An 18,399-nucleotide genomic window follows, 5' to 3' on the forward strand; every position below is an offset into this window, starting at 1 on the left:
GAGCCGCGCCCCTCTCCAGTCCCTGAACACACAGCCACCTCCTGAGAGCGGACCCTCTTCCCTTCCACAGGGTTGGGACACCCCCTTTCCAGGTTCCTTCCAGAGGGCTCCTGGGACTCAGCGTCACCCAGAGGTCATCAGAGAGATGTTGATGGTTTTTCACTGGGGGGCGGGAGGGGAACGATGATGAGGAGCTGGGGAGCGGAATGCACTTGACACCCCCCCCCCCCCCCACACACACACACACACACTCCGGGGACAGAGAAGGACTCGGCACGCGGCAAAGGCGGCGGGAGCCAGCCCGGGGGCGGGCGGTCCCCTAAGTCCCACCTTCAGGGCGGCGCCTGGCGGCGGGGAGTGTCAGGAAGAGGAAGAGCGCGGCCGGGAGCGCGGCGCAGAGCAGGGGCCCGGCCGAGGCAGCACTGTGCGGGCCACCATGGCCACGGACGAGTTGGCCAGCAAGCTGAGCCGGAGGCTGCAGATGGAGGGCGAAGGCGGCGAGGCGACGGAGCAGCCGGGGCTCAACGGGGCGGCGGCGGCGGCCGAGGCTCCCGACGAGACTGCCCAGGCGTTGGGCAGCGCGGACGACGAGCTGAGCGCCAAGCTGCTGCGGCGCGCGGACCTCAACCAGGGCATCGGTGAGCCGCAGTCGCCCAGCCGCCGCGTCTTTAACCCCTACACCGAGTTCAAGGAGTTCTCCAGGAAGCAGATCAAAGACATGGAGAAGATGTTCAAGCAGTAAGTACCCCTGCACCCGGTTCCCCACTACCCAGACCCGGCCTCGGGCCCTAACCTCCCGTATCCCCAACTAGGTTCACCCAGAACCCCGTCTCACCAGGGTGGGGAACTCTGCTGCTTTTCTAAAGAGCCACGAGGCTTCCAGACCCACCACCCCAGCACGCAAGTGGATCTGGGGAGCTCCCGTTCCTGGTCCTGGCATGTGACCCCTCCTCTTGGTGATACTGCCCTCGGAATACCCCACGCGGATTGGGGGCTCCCTGAGGTTTCTTTCAGATAATCGCAGGTCCCCAGCGAGTCGTCTTCACCACCACCACCACCACCACCACCACCACCACACAGGGTACCGACCTCCTTCCCACTGTTAATGCTACTGCACCTACCACCCTACACCCAAACACACCGAGAAAGGGAGAAAGGGCCGGTGGCTTCCCTTCCGCTCCGTCCTAACTACTGGACTCCCTACCCCCACCTCAATAAGGCAACCTTATTGCCTCTTAAGGGGACATTCTCCTGGCACCCATGCCAGACTTGTGCCTTTTACTGGGTCCTTTCATTTCTTCTGCCTAGTTCTGGTCTCTCTCGTTCTAGGTTGGGTCCACAACCCCCTCCCCACAACACACACATACACACACACACACACCTCAGCTATACTATGTTTACTTACTGTGGGTGAAAACTCTTCAGGCCTTTCCATTCCCGCCCACCCTGTTGACCAGGTTCCATTTCCTTAACACTGTGCGGTCTTGCTAGGGAAGGGCTCCTCTGCCCCTGTCCCCCAGGCTACAAACATGTAACTCCCCTATCATCAGGACAGAGTCCCCTGGGACTTAACCCCTCTCCATACACTGTGAGTCCACCTTCCTCCCCTCCCTCCCTTCTCCCCCATTACCCCGCCCCCCCCACCTCGAACCCCCTTCACTCCGTGATTGTGCAGTGGTGACTCCCCTGCCCTTTATCAGAAGGCAGCCCTCTTCCCCAGCGACGGTTCCTCCCTTCCCATACAATCCCTGGTGCCCATACTCTCTCTATGTGCCCTGCCTAGGGTCTCCAACCCCTACCTTCTACTTTCTATGATTCTAAGCTGTACCCTTACCAGATTAGGATGGGCTCAGCCATTCCACACCCCCACAAAATCGAGCAATATGGAGATGGGGGAAGAGTACCCATAGGGGTAGAGAAGATACAAGTGCCCCTCCAAAGGACCTGCCTCCCGGCTTCCTAGTAAGCCACCTATGTTCCTGGAAAGGAAATGGTCCTCCAGGCACCAGGCTGGAGTGGATCCCAGAGGGGACCAAACCACAGAAGCTGAGCTTGGGGTGGGGTACGCAGGGAATCCCAAAGCAGGAGACAGCCAGCAGATTGAGAGCCCCAGCCACACCCCACGGACAGTGCCCAGACACCCATGAGGAAGCCCAGGAAGGGGCTTTCCCTCCAACCAGGGTCCAGAGAGGATTTTCCCATGTGCCACTTCCTTCCACACCCACAGCCAGTCCTCATAGGGAAAGAGGACGTTAGTTCCCAACCATGGGTGACTAGAAGCTTCCTGATGCCGCTATAATGCACCCCCAAACTTCTACATGAAGGTTCCAGGGCAAGAGGATACCCTCTGACTTCAGTCTCCACTGACTGACCAGGCCAGGACAGCAGGAATCCACACTCCTTGCTTTTGAACCTTAGGGCAACCGTGACTTCCAGGTTGATCCGCCCTGTGGATTCCAGAGTTCCTTAGGTGTCATAGATCTCTGCCGAGATAGGGCTGGAGCTCATACACGCCTCCCAACAGTCCCGTGACCCAGGGCTTTACAGCTACCAAATGATAGGATTAGGATTCGAACTCAGACCCGTAGCCTCAAAAGCCACGGCCTTCCCTTCTGAACTGTCTCTCACAGATACCTGTGTCAGTGTCTCGAAACATCCCAACACCTCTTTGTGTGTGTGTTCTGTGTGTGTGTATGTGAGACTGAGCGCCCCCTCCATCATCCACCACCAGCCCATTTTACATTTCCTCCTCCTCTTATCCTTCGGCAGTATTCTTATCCCCCATACCACGGCGCTGTTTTAGGGAACTCAGATACCCCCAAAGAGCAAGCTCGGGAGAGACCACTTTGATTTGCGGGGAACCCGTGGGGAGAATGGTCTGGAAGCTGTACTCAGTTTTACCCAGGCTGTTTTGGGGGGAAGCAGTTTAGCTGAGAGGTGCTTAGAGGGTGCTGGCCTCCTCAGAGCTACCTCTTGGCACTAGTGCTGCGCGCTGGGGTGCTGGGAGGGGTGACAGGGCAGGAAGGGGCCAGAAAGCTGGACCTCAAGAGAAGGAAGTGCCACTCGCCAGGGTCCCTGGCTGGGGCGCAAAGCTGCTGATGTTGTATTCAGGGAAACAAGGCCTCACTGTGCCCCATGAGCCCAGCCCAGCCTAGTCCCGGCTGGGAACAGCCCCAGAAGGCTTCTCAGAGCACAGAATACACAATCTGCTTCCACTGTGCAAGTGGCTGCTGCCTCCTGGGGCCCAGCAGGTCCCAGGATCTCAGCCAGGGCTCTGTTGAGAGTGAGTACAGGGAGGAGTGGAGCCGGTGCCCCTGGAAAGCGGAGCTGGAGCTGGCTCTTCCTTAGCAGCCACAGCTAGGAGGCCCAGCTTCCCACCTCATCAGGAATCCCACCTCAGGTCCTTGTCGGCCCTGGACCTCAGTCTGCCCCAGTGCAAGAGGAACAGGCTGTGTGTGATGATCCTCAAAGACACGCCTGTTCTAGCCTCATTTCTAAGGGGTCTTGAGCACTGATGCTCTCTAGAACTGCTGTGCAGTCTTCTGGTCCATCCATTCAGTGTGGATGAGCAGATACCATTTGAGGACAGTGATCGAGGGAGAACCCGAGGAAACAGCAGGCTCTGCCACCTACTGCTGCCTGCTGGCTCCAGCCCCATTTTACAGACAGGAAAACTGAGACTCAGAAGGGAGAAGTGACCTGCTTGGGATCATGTGTTTTCCTCCAAGTGGGGCCTAGGGATGACACATACTGAGTTCTGCTTGCTGTCAGGCATAGAGGCCCTGCCTGCATCTTAGAGCCTGTACCCCACCCTCTCACACCACACCCCCGCCCCCGTAGCCTCAGACTTTATCCCTCCTCTCTCACACACAGCCTCCTCCCCTCTCTTTGCCCACTCATGCAGTGTTGTTTTCTAGAAGTTTCCAAGACAAAAAGGCATGGGACAGATCCACAAAATTTCAGGGATGGCTACTGCTGCTGAGCTGTTAACAGCCCAGGGAGAACTCTGGAAGGTTCTGTAAGCTGACACCTGCCTAGAAGGCAGGCAGCCACGTAATTGTGGACGAACTGTGGAATCCGAGGAAGGTGCCCTAGTTCCTTGTCCTGTCTGGCCCGGCACTGGCCCTACCCCTCTGCCCAGCCTCCTCCCCACCCACTTCATCTCATGACCCCTTACATCAGACCGCCAAGGTTCCCTTTCCTTCTGGCTTTTCCTCCTGGGGCCACTCAGCCTCCTCTCTCCCCTTCCTGGTTGAGTCTGCAGCCCTACAGGACTGTAGACCTAGCTGCATGGGGACTCAGAGCACATTCCTTAACCTTTTCTAGGTCTCTTTCCTCATCTGATGGTGCTGTCAACCTAGTACTTGGCCCAGAATCAGTACTACTAAGTTGCTGTCATCATTGTCCCAAGCTCAGCATATGCCCTGGCCCTGGTGGCAGCCGTCAGCGCTGGTCCTGAGGTTGCTCAGAACGAGCCTCTGGCTTCGTCCACTTCCCCCCAACAGAGCTGCCAGCCTGTTAGGCTGGCACTGGCTCTTTGCTTTGGGCCAGAATGACAGGGATTCAGCCCGTTGCTACTTTCCTCTTGCCCAACAGACGCTCTGATTGACAGCTGCATATTGCTTTGATAAATAACAAAAATAGAGAGATGAATTCATTATCACTTAATTACGTGGCAGGCAGGTGGTAGAAGAAAAGAGATGAGCTAACAGCGGCCCTTGGAGCGACACTAAGCTGGGATACAGGACTTTGCCACCCAGCTGGGTCTCTGTGCAGGGTACTGGGCTCCTGAGCCTCTGCGTCTCCTTGGGCCATAGGACCTACCTGACAGTTTCATGTTGGCAAACAGAACTGTCCCAGGTTTGTCCTGGAGTCTGTTAAGGCCATGGATGTTCTTAGAAGACATCCTGCCACCCAGCAGCTATCAAATCCAGCTGAAGGCCTTGTAGAACCCACAGAATTTTTGGAAGGTCTTTGGTGGGGTCCACAGGACCAGTAATGGAAGGCGTCTGCATTTCCACTGTTAGGAAAAACCGCAGCCTCTCGGTCCCACAGCAGCCTGTGGGTGGTGTCAAACTTAAGGTGTCCCTGGCCCTGTCCTTACTAGAGTCCCAGGGGAACTCACCTCTATTTCTTAGGGGTCAAGTTTAGTCCTCAAGGCTCAAGGAGGTGAGTCACTTGGCCAAGGTCGTGAGTGCTACTTGCAGGATTAGTAGGTGGCTCTTGGGGTGAAGGTGGAGGTCTGATCCTTGTTTGTAGAAGCCAGAGCCAAGCTTGGTGGGGGTTGAGGTGCCTCACACCCCAGGGAGGGAGGATTCCCAACAATGGGCCTCTTCTCTTTTCCACCCACTTCCCCTCTGTATCTGAGTCACCTCTCCTCCCCCCTCTGGGGACTTTCTGGTTCTGTGGAAGGGGGATGTTTGCATATCCCACTGCCCCCTCTCCCTCCTTCCCAGCCTTCCCAGTGGCCAGAGGAGGCCCAGGCCTGGCTTTGGCTGGAAGAGGCCCAAGGGTCATCAGGACTTCCAGAGGCAGGATGGAGGCCCTTTCTGCAAGGGCAGCTCAGCTGAGGAGTTAGTCACTTTGCAGCCTCTTGCAAGGACATCCCTCCAGTCTGCAGTCACTGAGTTCCTTCTGGCTGCCCAGCAGCCTTCTTGCAAAGCAGGACTTCTTCTGCTTTGCAAGAACAGGGGAGGCTGCAGGGCCAGGCAGGTGTGGCTCGCTGGGACCAGCCTGGCTGTGCTGAGCAGGAAGTCCTTCCTTGACTCAGCCATTTGACTGATGAATGGGGCCACTGTTGACTCACTGGGTACCAGGGCCCTGGCTCTCTTCTTCTTAGGATGTTTCTTCTGCTCCTACTACTAATTATCATCATCATCGTTGTTGTTGTTGATGTTATATGGTTGTTTCACCTTTGGAAGATGCTTGATTCCCCAAACTGGAGTGAAAGCTTCAGTTGATGGGAATTGGACCCAGGTCCTCTACAAGAGCAGCAAGTGCTCTTAACCACTGAGCCGTCTCTCCAGCCCTGCTGGCTCCCTTCCTAATACTTTTTAAACATACTGTTAGATTCCCACCGGTCAGCCATGTCACAGATAGGGAGACTGAGTCTCAGAAAATTAAGGTTCAGAGATAGTGAGAAGCAGAGGCAATCACTTCATTGGGGGGGGGGGTGTCTGTCTCTGTATCCTGATTCCTCCCTCTTGTGGTCCACCGCGGTCTTCATATCACCTGTAACCCGGAGCCAGCAGAACAAGGATCTCCGCAAGCCCCCCCCTTGTCACAAGTGCTTCCCAAGCCTGGTGGCACTGGCCTGTCATCCCAGCTGCTCAGGTAGCTGAGGCAGGAGGTTAGGAAAACTCAAGACGGGCTGGAGAGATGGCTCAGCGATTAAGAGCACTGACGGCTCTTCCGAAGGTCCTGAATTCAAATCCCAGTAACCACATGGTGGCTCACAACCATCTGTAATGAGATCTGATGCACTCTTTTGGTGTGTCTGAAGACAGCTACCGTGTACTTACATATAATAAATAAATCTTTAAAAAGAGAAGAAAAAAAAAAAAAAAAAAGAAAAACTCAAGGCCAGCTTATGCTGCAAAGTGGGTTCGAGACCAGCCTGGGCAACTCCGTGAGACCTCAGCATGCATGAGGGCCTGGGGTTAATCCTCAATGCCACTGAAAGAAAGGCAGGGAAGCCGGGCGGTGGTGGCGCACGCCTTTAATCCCAGCACTTGGGAGGCAGAGGCAGGCGGATTTCTGAGTTCGAGGCCAGCCTGGTCTACAGAGTGAGTTCCAGGACAGCCAGGGCTATACAGAGAAACCCTGTCTCGAAAAACCAAAAAAAAAAAAAAAAAAAAAAAAAAAAACCAAAAACAAAATTAATTAAAAAAAAAAAAAGAAAGGCAGGGAAAAGAGACAGTACAAGGCCACGCCGGTCTGTCAGCTTCCAGTTCCCGTCCCGGTGACTGCAGGCAGGTGACTTTGTCTGTGGGAGCGCCTCAGGAGTACTGTGAATGGAGTCAAGAGTGGTAACAACTCTGGGTTCTATCCGTAGTCAGTAGCGTACGTGCTCATTAAGGGTGGGCGGGAAACAGAGCAACGGCAAGACGCTCGCTCCCACATTGCCACCTTGGCTCAGCTGGTGGGTGGTGTCAGACTTGAGGTTAAGACAACCCTGAATCTTGGCAACCCTCAAGCAAGTAGCTCTCAGCGTGGAGGCTCTCATTGGACCCTCTGGAAAACTGGGGAGGGGCCCCGTGAGCACCGCACACTGCTCCGTCCCTAAACCCCTGACTTAGGACATGTGATCGAGGTCAGATTCTGCCCCAAAGTGGTGAGTGTCTGGTTTGTCCCCTGAGTCAGGCAGTAGGGGTGGGGATGTGCCAAGCTGGCCCTCCTGAGCTGTCATTACTGGGACCCACCTGCCCTTCCCATGGAGACAGGCGAGCAGGCCCAGGCTGGCCAGAACAGCTAGCAGAGTTGGAAGTCACCTACCTACCCTCAAAAATGCCCTCCCATTTCTTAGGATATCAAGGCTCAGGCTCAGGAGGCCACAGAGACCTCCCCTACCTCAGGATGGGGGAGGCCCCAAAATACAGCTGCTTCGTGATTATAACAGAGTAAGTTTGAAGCACCTACTGTGTGGTGACCGTGTTCTACTCATGAATACATTTACTCCTTAATAATCCAGAAAATAGATATCGGTGGTAACAAGGCAGCACGTAAACTGGGAGTGGGGGGAGCAAGCCCAGCACCCCTTCAGCAGTCTATCCTCCTGTGGCCATTTGGAACCAGCGACACAGACCTGGGCTGGGTGCCAGAAGGGACAGACTGTAGTCAGTTCCCTGTATTCCTTCCCTTTGCTGGGGCAACAGCTGTGCTAATGGCTTCGCTTCTGCCAGCCCGGCAGAGATGGGGCTGGGGGAGCGATCACTGCCTACCTTAGGGAACAGTGAGCCCTCTGTCCTCAGAGGTATTCAAGACACTGAGCAGGGAAAAACCACATTGGGAGTCTGGCCCTTAACTGAGGGCTGGCTCCCCTTCCCTGTGTTATCCTTTGCAGCCCTGTGGCTCTCCCCCTCTCCGCCCCAGCAGCCTCTGGAGGCAGCAGCAGATGGGTGTGGTTTTTTTTATCCCAGTTAGACCCCACCTGCACCCTTGTTGACCTTGGCCAGTGCACTTTCTTTCTGTCTCAGTCTCCTTGTCTGTTGAAAAGGAATGTCTGGACGGAGAATGCCACCCTTGTGACTCGGGGTTATCAGAACCAAGGGAGGGGACCGACAGAGCTGGGGGAAGCAGCTTTGTAGGATCACATTCAGACCTAAAGACAGGGTCAGCCTGGGTGGCAGCTGTAGGGAGGGTGACGGGAGGGATTTTTGTCAGATCCTGGGCAGCAGCTGCTGAGCCTTCTCCTGCTGGGAACTGTGGCATGGGGAGGGAGGCTGGAATGTGGGCTGGGTGCCAGGCCCGCAGCAGCCTCTCTCTGATGCCTAGTACGAGGAAAGGTGCTGAGCTCCAAAGCCTGGGAGTTCTGTTAACAGAGCTGGTGACATTGGCTTTCCTGAACCAGACTCAAGAGCCCCTGAGGGGAGCATCAGGCCCAACCCCAGTGGCCCACGAGGAAGAGGGAGCCAGAGAGATGGGAAGAGTTCAGCTAGTAGAATCCCGCCTGCTGTGGGACCCTGGGTTTATCATTCCCCACTCTGAGCCCCTATTTTCCTCCATAAGCTGGGTGGGCCAGGCTAGGAGGATGAACCCTCGAGGGCCAACCTTTCTTTCCCTGGATCCTCTGAGCCTCCCGGAGCCTCAATCCCAGTTCAGAAAGAAGAGCAGCAGGATAAGAGGACCTCCCCAGCCTCCCTCGTGAGAACACCATCACTTCCACAGCTATCACCTGCTTAGAGGTGTGGGGACAGTCCCCACTGTTCCCTCTTTACAGGGAGGCAAGCGGGAGACCAGGAGCTATGTAGGTTAAGGCTCCAGTCTCCTTCGGTTTAGCCAGACCCTCTAAGGTGCTGGGTCTTTAAGTCAGGCCTAGAAGGGAATAAGTACGTTTCAGAAGAGGGGAATTCTGAGGAGCCCCTTGGTCATCTATCCAGACTGATACCCCACCTCACCAGGACACTCCACCATAAGCCCCTCCTCCCAGCCCTGGACTAGAACCAAACCTGGTCTTCATGATTGAACAGCAATGCTTTCAAGGCTCCTGGTGGCTTTTATTAACTCAATGTCACTGCCATTGTCATAGTAAGGATGTGAAATGTTCAGTGTAGCATCTGGTGCATGGGGGTGGGGGTGCAGGATTTTCGAGAAAGTTTCTCTGTGTAGCCCTGGCTGTCCTGGAACTCACTTTGTAGACCAGGCTGGCCTCGAACTCAGAAATCCACCTGCCTCTGCCTCCCAAGTGCTGGGATTAAAGGCGTGCACCACCACTGCTCGGCTTGACATTGGCCGGCTTTAAGATATTCGGTGCCTACCGTGTGTCTGGCCCTGTGCTGAGAGTCAACTTGAGTCATTTAGCAATCTTTGCTTCACTTTCAGAGTGGGTTTTTTTAATCTACATGGTAGAAATGGTGAAAGTGGGGTTTATGGGGTCAGGAACCAGCAGGGTCACCCAACCAGCAGCGGCAGAGTTGGGGTTTGGAGACAAGGTGAGCATTTGGTCCGGATTTCTGTAAGGTTAGCCTTGTGACCTAGTCACTGATGGGCATATTTAAGGCCTTTGGAGAATAGTCACCTCCTCCAGGGCCACCTCTCACCCTGTACCAGTTTTCTTTTGGCTCTGTGTCACCTGGCTTGGCAATTGATATTTTTTTGGAACTGTAGCCAGCCCTTGCATCAACCCCTGGGGACTGGAGTCAGTCTGGGTTGGAGCCCAGCCCTGGTAATTGATTGACCCTTGATTGATTTAGGCTGCGGTTTGAGGTGTGGTCTGGCCCAGCCTGAAGCTGCTAGAAACCAGGGAATCCACAACCCAACGTGACATCCAAGTTTGGGCATGGTGTGTGCCTCATTTAGTCTGAGATCATTGTTCTGGTTTTAAAAGATGCATAGACCCTTGAATGTAGGTCCAGCTGGGGACACAGGAAAACAAGGGACATGTGGCTCCCAAGCTGGGGTCCCAGGCTATAGTACCCTCCTCAGTGATCCTCCCCAATCCTGACCCACTATGACGGCGGAGCGTATGAAGTGCCTGGCAGGCTGTGGTTATTTGGTAAGATAACTAAATCCCACCAGAGTGGCGATAGCTGCCAGGCGGAGCTAGCCACTTCCTGTGTGGACTCTGCCGTGGGCTTGGCATCCATGAGCCTAAGCACGTCTCCCAATTACCAAGAGGCACCACAACATCTGCGCTTCTCAACCATGCTCCAGTGACGTTTAGGACCTGTGACAGTTAGTTATATTGTCAACTTGACACAATCTAGAATCCCAGAAAATAGAATCGCAGTGAGGGTTTTTGCCTGGATCGGGTTGGCCTATGGGCGTGTCAGTAGGGGGCGGGGTTATGCTAATTGATGTGGGAAGGCCCAGCCTAAGAGTGGGCAGTACCATTGTATGGGGTTGGGTTTTTAATTACATAAGAGTGTTATTCTGGTTTCCTTTCTCTACTGTGATAAAGCACTTGGACCAAAAGCAATGTGAGGAGAAAAGGATTTATTTGGCTTAGACTTTGATGTCATAGAACATTGTTGGGAGGAGTCAGAACAGAACTCATAGGAACTCAAAGCAGAAACCTTGGCCGGGCCCGGTGGTGCACGCCTTTAATCCCAGCACTAGAGAGGCAGAGGCAGGTAGATTTCTGAGTTCGAGGCCAGCCTGGTCTACAAAGTGAGTTTCAGGACAGCCAGGGCTGTACAGAGAAACCCTGTCTTGAAAAAGAAGAGAAACCTTGGAGAAATGCTGTTTGCTGTTTCTGGCTCACACTCAGCTAACTTCCCTAAACAGCCCAGAGAATGGTGCCGCCCACAGTGGGCTGGGCCATCCTTCATCAGTGAACCATCAAGGTAATCCCCCACACGTAGACCTGCAGGCCAATCTGATCTGGGCAAACCCTCGATCGATCGATATTCCCTTCTCAGATGACTGTATCAGGTGACAGAGCTAACTAGGGCAGCGAGCACAGCAAGGACACTCTCTGTTCATTCGCTGCTGTTGGTGGCTGTGATGTGGCCAGTTGCTTCAAGCTCCTGCCTGAACTTCCCCAACCATCATGGCTGTAACCTAGAATTGGGAGCTAAAGACCCCTTTCTCTCCAACCTGCTTTGTTTGTTTGTTTGTTTGTTTGTTTGTTTTTGGTCAGGTTATTTTAGCATAACCTCAAAAAAGAGACTAAGACCAGACCGTTCTCCTTGGGGCTGTACTGGATACTGTAGGCCACGCTTCCTTGATGTCTCTTCGGGAGCACCGATGACTCCCACTTAAGACCAGCAAAATATATGTCCAGATGTTCCCAGATGCCCCTTAAAGGTCACACGTTCTGCCTTGTGCTGAGAGGGAGCCCAGGCAGTCTGACTCGAGAACATGCCATCTCGGAACTTCACTGGGGTCCACATTCAGAAAGTAAGGGACTCTGTGGTCCCAAGGGACACAGAAGAGGCGTCCTTGTATCTTTGCCTTGGGAAAGACAAGCCCCTCATCAGATATCCCTGTTGCCAGTGGAGTGCAGCGGGTGCCCTGCCCTCTACCTCCTGGAGACACCCTTTCGTGGCAGGAGTGTGCCCAGGCACCTCAGGGCCCTTCCTGCTGCAGATGATGACTGGGTCTTGGTAGCCCTCCCCTGCCTGCCTGACATTCACCTCATCCTCTCACACTTACCCCCACTCCAGCAGCCCCTCTGTCCCACTAGCCTGCCTGTCCCCACCCTGTAGGAAACACATGGTTCCAAGTGCCATCTTCTGTGTTTCATTACTTCCAAGGCCTGAGTCACTCACACATCAACTATTTATATATACCCTTTGCACAAATGCTCACTTTGGTGCTGCTGGCAGACACCGGTCTGCAGGTGGCCACGGGGCCCAGAACGAGGCAGGGAGCAGATGCTTAGATGTATAAGTTCATCAGCCTGACAGACCTGGGATAGTAGCCCAGCTCTTTCCTTTTCCATACTGCTGTGTGACCTTGGGTAGGTCAATCAGCCTCTCTGAGCCTCTGGTTATTAAGTGTGTTAAAGAGTAATAAAGCTCCCATCCAAAGACCATTTTCAATGCTAGGGGCTGTTAGATGTCTAAGTCAGGTGCGGCTGTAGGTAACTGGAGAGGGGCAAAAGGGAAGCCAGAGAGAAACAGGAAGGGCACCCAGTATCTGTAATTGAGCCCTTGTGTGTCCTCAGGCAGAAAAGCCAACATGTCACCCTGAGGACACTTTCCCCAGGCTCGTGTCCCAGGAGACAATTAGAGCAGGTGTGTGTCACCCTGACAAGAAGACTTGGTGGTGCCAACAGCACCTTACCAGCTGGAAAATGGGTTGGAGGCCACCTCTGGCTACTCAGCACCAGGAGTGTGGTGAAATAGAAAAGGGACATTCAGACCCTGTTCTCACCCATCCCTGTCTCTGCCAGGCTGTTGGTGGCTGAGAAAAGAAGGGAATGGCCAAAACAGGCCTGGTTATCAACTGGTTCTGTGCCAGGCTCCCCAGCACCCTGCCCCCGCTCCCTGTAGGCTCCCAGAACAGCCTGTTCCCCGAACACACCCAGGTCCACTGCCCTGCTGTGACCGTGGCCCTGCCTCTGCATCCCTCTGGACATGGTGCTCCAAAGAGGCTGCTGAGACCCTTGGCTCAGAATTCACTCCCAAGTCACTCACTCAATAGTCTGAGCACCTAGTAGGTGCTTTTTACTCTCTCTCTCTCTCTCTCTCTCTCTCTCTCTCTCTCTCTCTCTCTTTCTCTCTCTCTCTCTCTCTCCTGGAATCTGACATAAAGCTGGAGCAGGAACTAAGACCCCCGAGTGGAGGCTCCTGTGAGGCGATGTGGCTCTGTTGGAATAGAACATGCACCACAATAAATAAATAGAGGAGCGAAATGATGCACACAGATGGTTCCGGCATGTGGAGACAGGAAGGAGGGTTGCTGTGAGTGCAAGGCTAACCTGGACTACATAGTGACTTGTAGGACAACTGGGCTGCAAAGTGAGACTGTCTAAAAAAAGAAAAAAACACTGAGATCATCTTCCACATCTGTACTATCCTCTGACCACTGGGAATGAATGATCTTGTGTGCATGCGCGTGTACACATACACACACACACACACACACACACACACACACCAGTTAGCAGTGTTTGAGAGACATTTGGCTCTTACAGCCCAGAAGAGCTACTTCTGTGAACATCCCACACTCCATTGACAGCCCAGCCCACAAGACCTCTCCCACCTAACTGAAGTCACAGATCGGGCTGAAGAGAGACTGAGATGACCCTCCCTGTCCCCGAGTGGCCACAGAGGGGCCTGGACCAGAGAGAGCAGGATCCACAGCCATGATGTGAAAACATCTGCTTTTTCATGCACTCTCAGTATAGGAGGCTGTGGCTTCCTCCCCCACACCGTGGGTTTATGTGAGAATTAGCCTTGTTTAAAATACAGGATGCTGCCAGGCCACGTGGCCAGGTCCCCTCCAGCTCTGATGGGAAGACACTGACCACATCCTGCCCCCCAGGCTTGTGGCCGCTCTGCAGAGTCAGACACAAGGGACGGCAGGAGAGCCTTAAGCCTCTCTCTTCATCCACAGGTATGATGCCGGCAGGGATGGCTTCATCGACCTGATGGAGCTGAAACTCATGATGGAGAAGCTGGGGGCCCCCCAGACACACTTGGGCCTCAAGAGTATGATCCAGGAGGTGGATGAGGATTTCGACAGCAAACTCAGCTTCCGGGAGGTGAGTCCATCCAGGGGCCACTCCTGGCCAGCCACACCCCAGCACTGGGTGGCCTTGAGAGGCTCGAAAGGCATTCTTGGCAGGCGGCCTCCTGCCTGAGCCTCCTGGGTGCCAGCATTATGAGTGTCAGCCATCATGATCTATTCCTATGCACTCAACTGAGTTGTAGGGAAAGGCTGTATGCTCTGAGGGCCTGGAGATTAGAAGGGAAAGCGCCCAAAACTGGATTACACAGTGCTTGGCTCAGAGGAAAGGAGGGTGACAGGATCTGCTGAGGGGACCAGGTGTGGCACTGTGTAGCTTCACATTCTCTGAGGGGGAAGCTATGGACCAGCCTGTTTGGGGAATGGCCGGAGGGATGAGGTTCAAAGCAAAATAGCCATGGTTCGGGCTGGAGAGATGGCTCAGCAGTTAAGAGCACTGACTGCTCTTCCAGGGGTCCTGAGTTCAGTTCCCAGCACCCACATGGTGGCTCACAGCCATCTGTAGTAGAATCCAGTGCCCTCTTCTGGTGTGTCTGGAGACAGCCACAGTGTACTCAGATACATTAAATAAATAAATAAGTCTTTTAAAAAAATAGCCATGGTTCTAGGCCCCAAACAGCATGGAGTTGCAGATATGGACTTGTGGATATAGGAAGGGAGTTGCTCTGGCATGAGTCAGAGAAGGTGGGGAAGAGAGGTGGTGTCCAGGGCTTCTTGGGTTGTATGTTTGGGGGTGACAAGAGGCCAGGGGGAAAAGTCAAGTGGTCCCTGAGAATGGCTTGGGCTTAGAGAGCATCCAATGGAATCCTTCCAATGCTGAAGCCGTTTGCCATCTCCGAACCATCATCTGTACTGCAGAATGGGAGTGTGGGCCCTCTAGGGCTTTGTGAATGCAGGGCATCTTTGTGTTGAGGAACAGTGGGTGGCAAGTAGAGACAGGCTGACGGTGGGAATTCTGCCACCCAGGGTCCTGGCAGGACAGACCAGGAAGGTAGGGGCCAGAGCCCAGCCTATCTTGACTTCCGGTCCTGCAGGTGAGCACTCCGCCTTTCTGCGGGAGGGATCCGAGCTGAGGCTTGGGTGTGGCCACGGACTTTGCTCCCTCTTATCCCTTACTGACCCCTGTGCCCTCCCTCCACAGTTCCTTCTGATCTTCCGCAAGGCAGCAGCAGGGGAGTTGCAGGAAGACAGCGGCTTGCACGTCCTGGCCCGCCTGTCCGAGATCGATGTCTCCACAGAGGGCGTTAAGGGTGCCAAGAACTTCTTCGAGGCCAAGGTGAGGAGCCAGAGACTGCGCGGTCCAACTGTGCGATGACACAGCTAGGACAGGACTGTGCCAGTCCCTCCCTGTCCCTCTCAGGGCTGCAGAGGGGAGGTGGAGCTGACTTTTCCTGAGGTGTGCAGGGCCATCAGGCTCCCTGGAGGCCCCACCCTTGCCAGCCCTAGCCTGGAAGAAGCTGTGGGCCTTCAGACCATCTGCATATACAGCCTCTCCCTCTCCCTCTCCCTCTCCTCTTCTTTCTGTGAATGTGTGCGTATATTCTCTCCATATCTCTCTCTCCTCTCTCTCTTACCCCCTCAGAGAAAAATGGTCTCATATACCCCAGGCTAGCCTTGAACTTCGGATCCTTCAGTCTCTGTTTTCCCCAGAGCTAGGATCACAAGTGTTCAGCACCATACCTGGTTTTCTGAAGTATAGCTCAAAACCAGGATGTCACCCATGCCAGGCAAGCACTTTACCAGCTGGCTCTATCTCCCCTCCCCCACCCCCCAGAAAGCCCCGTGGTCAATTTCTTTTTTCTTTTTTTTTTTAAAGATTTATTTATTTATTATATGTAAGTACACTGTAGCTGTCTTCAGACACTCCAGAAGAGGGCGCCAGATCTCATTACGGATGGTTGTGAGCCACCATGTGGTTGCTGGGATTTGAACTCTGGACCTTCGGAAGAACAGTCGGGTGCTCTTACCCACTGAGCCATCTCACCAGCCCCCGTGGTCAATTTCTAAGTGTGTGCCAGGTTCTATATGGAGAAACTAAGGCAGAGAGGTGACTATGGCTCACAAGGGCCGGGTCAGAAAGGATCCCTGGGAGAGCAGCTCCTCAGGCTGATGTGGAGACCATACCCCTGACCTGTCTGTCACCCTCGCCCCCAGGTACAGGCCATCAACGTGTCCAGCCGCTTTGAGGAAGAGATCAAAGCTGAGCAAGAGGAAAGGAAGAAGCAGGCTGAGGAGGTGAAGCAGCGGAAAGCGGCCTTTAAGGAGCTGCAGTCCACGTTCAAGTAGCCAGAGCCAAGGCCGAGACCTGGCCCTGCCCCGTGTGCGGTCTGGGGGCACGGGTGGGTACAGGGGACCTGTGGGAGACTAGCTCCCAGGTCCTGTTCTCTGTGCCTGGACCATTACTAAAAACCGCAAACGATATGTGACCCGATCTCATTCAGGAGTCTCCTCAGTGGTTGGTCCCTGCCCTGCCCTCTCCCGCGGTTCATGCGGCTGTGATGCCAGCCAGCAGCATCCTCTCTGGCCATCCCTTCGTGTCTTGTTCTCTGGCCACCTTGCTGCCTGCTCTAGCCCAACTTCAGCCCATTCACGCCCCTGCCTTTGGTACCAGCTACTTTCTCCACCCACCCAACTCCCCTTAACTATCGGCCGCCCTGCCATGGTCCAGCAGAGAGTGAGACCCTCCCCAGGACTCTTCCTTTCAGATCGGGCCCCATCTCTGATGGAAGTGGAGAGACTCTTCTATTAGTGAGGAGATCCGGGGACTCCTACATTAGTAAGGAGATCCAGGCCCTAGCACTCTAAGCTGATTTCAGTGGGGCCCAGCCAGGCAGGGTGAAGGCCACTGTGCGAATCTACCTCACAGGCTACACTCTGCCAGGCATGCCTTGGGGACGTGAGTGATAGGGTTCCGAGGAGAGGGGCAAAAGTGTCACCCTCTGACACCCTACCCCCGCAGCAAGCTGAGGGTCCCAAGGGGCTGTGGAGAGAGGGGTGGGGTCCCTAAGGGATTGGCCTTTTCAGGGTGGACCTCAGCACTCTGCCTTGACTCCCCAGGGAGTGCCTGACGTGTTTATGTTCACTGGCAGTAGGACTCGGGGGCCGGCACCCCTTTCACACTCTCCTTCCTTGGGTTTGTCACCCGTGATGGCACCAGCCTGTCGTGCCCACCTGTAGATCGCATGGGGACTCCCCAGGCCACAGTGAAACCCGTGCCGTTCCTCTATAGCTCCATGTGCTTGCTCACGTGTGTGTATGTGCGTGTCCGTTGCTGTGTTGTGAAACTGTGACGTCACCCAGTCTAAGTGAACGGCCACCGGGGCCACTGTTATGCAATGTTCAGCGTGTCACTGCTTGTGAAGCTCGATAACTCTTTATTTTACTACAATGTCCCCAGAGTCCCCGGGACCCCTGTGGGACTCGCAAAGGTTTTATTTTTTCGGTCTTAGAACCTATGAGAATCGGAGGGGCCGAGCCAAGCCCGGCCCAGCCCAGCTGCCGTGGCCCTGGCTTGCGTTTGCCTTAGTGGATATGTTTATACAGATGAATATAAATTTCCTTTACTTTTGGCTGTTTGCATTTTATTTTTGGTTCCCCCTCTCAGTACCTCCCAAAAAAGAAAAAAGAAAAAAAGCTACTTCTTCATTCGGTGGTACGATTATTTTTTTTAACTAAAGTGAGATAAAATTCTATATTCTTATGTGTGTGTGGTTTTTGATGACTCACTGGAGACAAAGGTGGACAGGATCAGGATGAGGTCGCTGGATCTGGGCCGTCACATCAGGAGCCTGGGAAGGAAGGCACTCCTGCTGGAGAGCTCTGTCCCTTAGCATCCATAAACATTCCTGATCTAGCCACTACCTATATTAAACTCATTTCATCCTTAAAGGAGCTTGCCGAAGGAGCACTGTTTTTGAATTCCTTTTAATGATAAGAACAGGGAGGCCTGAAGGTCTTCGGGTACACAGACCGTTGGGGCAGCAGGATTCTGCCCGTGGTGGCTGACGCACAACGCGAGCCTTCTTCATAAGGCCACCTGCCTTGAGATTTCACAAAGACTGTCAGAATGATGGTCAGAACAGATGTGGTACACACCTGCTGTCATGCTGGACTTCCAGGGGCTGAGGTGAGAGGAAGGAGAGTTCAAACCTCGTTGGCCTGGACTATGCCACAAGCCCCTGTCGAATAGAAACTATAACAAGGGCTGGTGAGATGGCTCAGTGGGTAAGAGCACCCGACTGCTCTTCCAAAGGTCCAGAGTTCAAATCCCAGCAACCACATGGTGGCTCACAACCATCCGTAATGAGATCTGGCGCCCTCTTCTGGAGTGTCTGAAGACAGCTACAGTGTACTTACATATAATAAAAAAATCTTAAAAAAAAGAAACTATAACAAAGTATTATGGGTACAGAAGTTCAGAATCAGTGAGCCCCACCCCCAACCCTGGCACGCACACAGATACCCACCATCCTCAATGCCCTTGAAGTGCTGGAGCAGCTGCAGTGGTGAGATCAGCAGCAGCCTGTGTGGGGCCTATGGCATCCC

The 18,399-nt window shown here is 54.1% G+C and overlaps 1 protein-coding gene across 1 annotated transcript; it reads left to right on the forward strand.

Annotated features, from left to right (window-relative positions):
• Positions 1-337: 337 nt before the first annotated feature.
• On the forward strand, positions 338-17,548 carry Efhd2 (EF-hand domain family member D2). The gene is made up of 4 exons (XM_021161043.3): positions 338-738; positions 13,723-13,870; positions 14,996-15,130; positions 16,009-17,548. Exons 1-4 carry the CDS (start codon positions 437-439, stop codon positions 16,138-16,140), a joined length of 717 nt encoding a protein of 238 aa, XP_021016702.2. The 5' UTR covers positions 338-436; the 3' UTR covers positions 16,141-17,548.
• Positions 17,549-18,399: the final 851 nt, after the last annotated feature.

The sequence above is a fragment of the Mus caroli genome, unplaced genomic scaffold (assembly GCF_978045245.1).
Source record: "Mus caroli unplaced genomic scaffold, Mus_caroli_1 scaffold_6, whole genome shotgun sequence".
In the NCBI taxonomy this organism is placed as follows: Eukaryota; Metazoa; Chordata; class Mammalia; order Rodentia; family Muridae; genus Mus; species Mus caroli.